This window comes from Azolla caroliniana, unplaced genomic scaffold (genome assembly GCF_043228905.1).
Source record: "Azolla caroliniana isolate FFs.n. ecotype wild unplaced genomic scaffold, voAzoCaro1.0.p SCAF_1, whole genome shotgun sequence".
In the NCBI taxonomy this organism is placed as follows: Eukaryota; Viridiplantae; Streptophyta; class Polypodiopsida; order Salviniales; family Salviniaceae; genus Azolla; species Azolla caroliniana.
Window position 1 is genome coordinate 24,980,431 of NW_028230436.1, and position 4,642 is coordinate 24,985,072.

Here is a 4,642-nt window from a genome sequence, read left to right on the forward strand (position 1 = left end):
ACTTTCATGGGTTCTCCGCAACATGATGTATGTATGTATGTATGGAAAGGGAGAATAGAGTCCCAGTCTATATCTACATCTTCTCTCTTTTACACCCCCGACGCTTGTCCGCATGAGTTTGCGCACAATGTACATGTGTCACGCACGCACGTGCACATACTCCCTCTACACACCTTTTGTTTTAGCAAGGGACACCAATCCTACACACATAGACACACACACATATGTGTGTGTGTGTGTTATCTCTCTAAATTATTATGTTGGCATGGTGATAGTGATGAGCCATCCTAGTGCTCTCAACAAGCACCTTCATAAATTCAAATCATTTTCATTTTGGTAAATGCAATCTATAAATGTATGCTTTTATTATTGCACATTTGGGTTGGGCTGCTTTTCATGACCTTAGCCCCCCAACATCTCTCCACACATATAATGATGTGCCCCCCCACCCCCAATATACATAATAATGTAACAGAGCAAATAGAAAATTTGAGTGTCATGCTTCAGTTTAATCTGCGTTCTTAGCATAATCCTCCCCCCAAAAAGAAGGATTTGCAGAACAGTTTGGAGATATCTTGGGTTTGCAGATCAATTTGGGTTGGATAAATCTCATGAATGCTTGTGTGTGCACACACCATGGCCAATAGTGGAGGAGGAAGCTATATGCAATCAAGTGCCGAGGATGAGGAAATGGTTGCAGGGGCTGCAGCCCATTTGGCCCCTCTCAAGAAGAAGAAGAAGAGAAACTTAGCTGGCCATCCAGGTAATCAAAAAACTTAAGTCTCAATCTACCGGTTTCAAGTCTTTCCATCTTCCCAAATCCCTTGAATTCAACAGATTCTGATAACCTAATTCATGGTATCATACATATGTGTATGTATATATATATATATATATATATATATTTTGTGTGTAGATCCAGAAGCAGAGGTCATAGCCTTGTCCCCGCGAAGCTTGCTTGCGACGAACCGTTTCATATGTGAGGTATGCAAGAAGGGCTTCCAGAGAGATCAAAACCTGCAGTTGCATAGGAGGGGCCACAACCTACCTTGGAGGTTGAAAAGCCTGGCCAGCCCTGATAACAATGTTCTAGTGAAGAAGAAAGTTTACGTGTGTCCGGAGCTGGGTTGTGTCCACCATGACCCTGCTCGTGCCCTTGGTGACCTTACTGGCATCAAGAAGCACTTCTGCAGGAAACATGGCGAAAAGAAGTGGAAGTGCGAGAGATGCTCGAAAAGATATGCTGTCCATTCTGACTGGAAAGCACACCAGAAAGTGTGTGGTACTCGTGAGTATCGGTGCTACTGCGGCACCGCCTTCTCGAGGTGCCACCATCGTTGCCTTTCATTTTTTCAAGCCTTTTAATGTTGTCTCAGATTAAATAAGGTGGCTAACAGAAACAAGTTTTTTAACATAATTTAAGCGAATGATTTTAAGTTCAATGCATACTGCACTCACAAGAAATTCTGGTCGATTTTTTGTCCCATGATCCTGCATATCAAGCGATCGAGCAAAGCATGCTTGGCTTGGGTCATAATTTTACTTTGAACCCTACATGTGTGGGCACCTGATGTATGCGAGCATTTACCTACTGTGATAACAACATTTTTTCCCATTGCATCACCTGAAATATCAATAGGGGCGATGAAGCTTAAAGGAAGGGGAAGCTGCTCAAGGCAGTAGAGGGGTTGACACTTTCATGAACATGAAGATATGCACCCAAGATATTCAAGCAAGAAGATCTTTATGTCCCACTATATCTTGTTGACATTTGTTTAGAGCTGTTATAAGAAAACGCTAACAAGGGAGATATTGTTCTCATTTTGGATGCTGCTTTGCCACATTAGCTCAAAACATACCCTCAATAGTTTGATTGACTCATTAAATATGACTCGATGCCGATCTGCCTGCTCTTTGTATCATGGCAAGGCCTTGGAAACTTCATGTGCTAGGTTATAGTGAGGCCCTTGCTAGTATCTATTGGCTCGATTCTCCGGATATGGATTAACTGGACTACTAAAACTTTGGGATAACTCCAAGATATCCCACTCAAGACCTTTATTCCCTATGTAGAATATTGTAGACACTTCTAGTAGATAACTCCCAGGATATTCCACACACGATTTTTATATCCATGACCCCGCCACCCCCCACTTTCCTTTATCTTGTCCCTGAATTGTTCAATATTATGAGCTCCTATAGAGTTTGTGGCTGAAAGGTGATCAAGTGGAGCATACCCAGCTACTTGCATGGCAAGAAAGGGATTGCTATTCCTCTGCACGATGGAGATCTAAGATGAGATATGTTTGGTGGGTGGTTCGAAGGACATTAGGTGTTAGGTTGTGGTGCATACATATGGGTGTGGCTGTAGTTGTAGTCCTGTATTCCGCATTTATCTGATGAATGGCCAATGTCATGAGGTTTGAAAAAGCTAACTAGTTATGAAATTCCAGATTCGAGCCCTCTACTTCCATTTGACTACTGGAACCCATCACAACAACTTATCTACATTAATGTTTTCTAATGTATTATTAATACTCGTAATAATAGAAACTGGGAAATCCAAGTACTTTTCGTAATTTTTGACATGATTCGAATTGGGCAGGAGGGATAGCTTTATCAACCACCGTGCATTTTGCGATGCATTGGCTGTTGAAGATATTACTTATCAAGGATCACCAACCAAACATGGGGAGATAATGCAAGATATTTCAAATTTAAATGAGAGTCTGATAGACAAAACAAAAAAGTCATCATCTAGTATCATAGGTTCAGACCTTCAAGAATCGGGCAACATTATTAATATAGGTAATGGTGTTGATGCCCCTGATAATGAATATCACTCTGGAGGGGAATATCCGGTGTCAACTACGATGGATTCTACTTCCTCCCCGGTTTCTCAACTCACCGGAGAAGCTCTTACCCCGCAAGATGCAATTAGTTTAGAGCCAATGGTGAATGTTAATATATCAAAATTACATATGCCAGAGGATGGCACCACATCTGTAGATGGTCGGCTCCAATCAATACAAGATAAGCTGATTCCAGAGGTCAGGAAGGATCCGATGTTATGCCTATCTTTATCCTCCTTTATAGTGCCAGGTAATGAAGAAGCTGATGAGATGGAATATAAATCGTCTAGGATGCATGGATTGCACAATGGAGAGCAATATACGAGAGATAATATTAGTACCAGGAATAACAACCTGGATGTCGATTCAGCACCATCTGCTAGTGGTCATGCTATGGACATGCTTGCAAGCCTTTTCTCCCCATCAAAAGGAAAAAGTACCAAAAATAATAATCATAAAAATGGTGAGAGTCAATACATGAAGGCTAGCGAGTTAATGCTAGGTCATTCTCACGAGAAGCCTGGTACTAGCATTTCGAGCACAACGAATGAGTTTCGAAGCACGAAAGGCAGTTATATTAGCGGTACTCCGATGTCAGCAACGGCATTACTCCAGAAAGCCGCTCAGATGGGTGCAAAGGCAAGCAACCTTTCTTTCTTGCAGAAGTTTGGGGGCGCATTGAATGTGGTAGATCAAAGCTCATTCATCACAACTAGTTCAGAGGTCCAGGAAAGCCAGTCAGCCGGTCTTTCCACGACCACTAGCACTTTCCAATCACAATATCAACCACATGCTTTGAAGGATATGTCAAAGGATATGGAGACACCAAATATGGGCAGAAGAGTATCATGCATTAAAACTGGTATGCCATTCTCACTTGAATTATCATCTACCTCTAACCGTACCAATTCTACTGGGAGCTGCAATACTTTTGTGAATCAACATCAAGGCAGTAGGTTGAATATGATCAGTAGTAGCAGCATTAGAGACCAAACTTTGAATGTCTCATCAAGTCATGGTAGTAGGCATGCAGCATCGTTAATGGAAACATGGGTAGTACCACAATTGAGTGTTAGTACTGGAGCTCAAGTGGCAAGTGCTCATGTAGTACATGAAGGTAATCATAGTAGAGAGTTGCTAGACTTCTTGGGTGTGGCAGAAGGCTTGAGTAGACCTAGAAGCATTATGAATCATCAACATGATGACATTCCATTTCATTCTCACATGAAGGATTTATCGAACCCACCACCACCACAGGGGAATCGCAATGGGGTGCTATATCACCATGGTTAAAAAAAGGTGTGATGATATCATGGGCACCAATAACTTCTTTAATCTTCTTTCAACAAATTATTTCACTTCTCTAATTATATGCTTGAACCGGATTATGTGATGACCCTGGTCTATTGGGAGTAGTTGTTTCCATTATTGGAAAGCTTGTTGTATGTTGTACATTTTGTATATAATGGACGATTGAGGGTGCTGTAGAATGTATGAGAAAGTACATGAACTTGTGTCATTTATTTTTTACTTCAATAAAAGGATCTCCCCAGCAAGCTATGGGCGATACTCATTCTTGACTCATGATTCACACAAAACGTTTGAATTCAATCATGATGAGATTTCCAATCCGTTTAATAGTATAAGTCCTCAACTTGAATGATTCTTCCATAAAATCAATCATTCCCTAGGAGTTCACTAATAAGAATATGCTCATCAGCAATTTGATTAGTGAATTGACATTATAGTAAGTTTAGTTAGTAGCATTGTTATTTATCTTGTAGTCATAT

The 4,642-nt window shown here is 40.9% G+C and overlaps 1 protein-coding gene across 1 annotated transcript; it reads left to right on the forward strand.

The window, feature by feature from the left end:
• The first annotated feature begins 269 nt into the window (after positions 1-269).
• On the forward strand, positions 270-4,432 carry LOC147869239 (uncharacterized). Its single transcript, XM_087327647.1, has 4 exons — positions 270-336; positions 588-763; positions 917-1,325; positions 2,606-4,432. The coding sequence occupies exons 2-4, from the start codon at positions 616-618 to the stop codon at positions 4,143-4,145; spliced, it is 2,097 nt and encodes a 698-aa protein (XP_087183773.1). The 5' UTR covers positions 270-336; positions 588-615; the 3' UTR covers positions 4,146-4,432.
• The last annotated feature ends 210 nt before the right edge of the window (positions 4,433-4,642 follow it).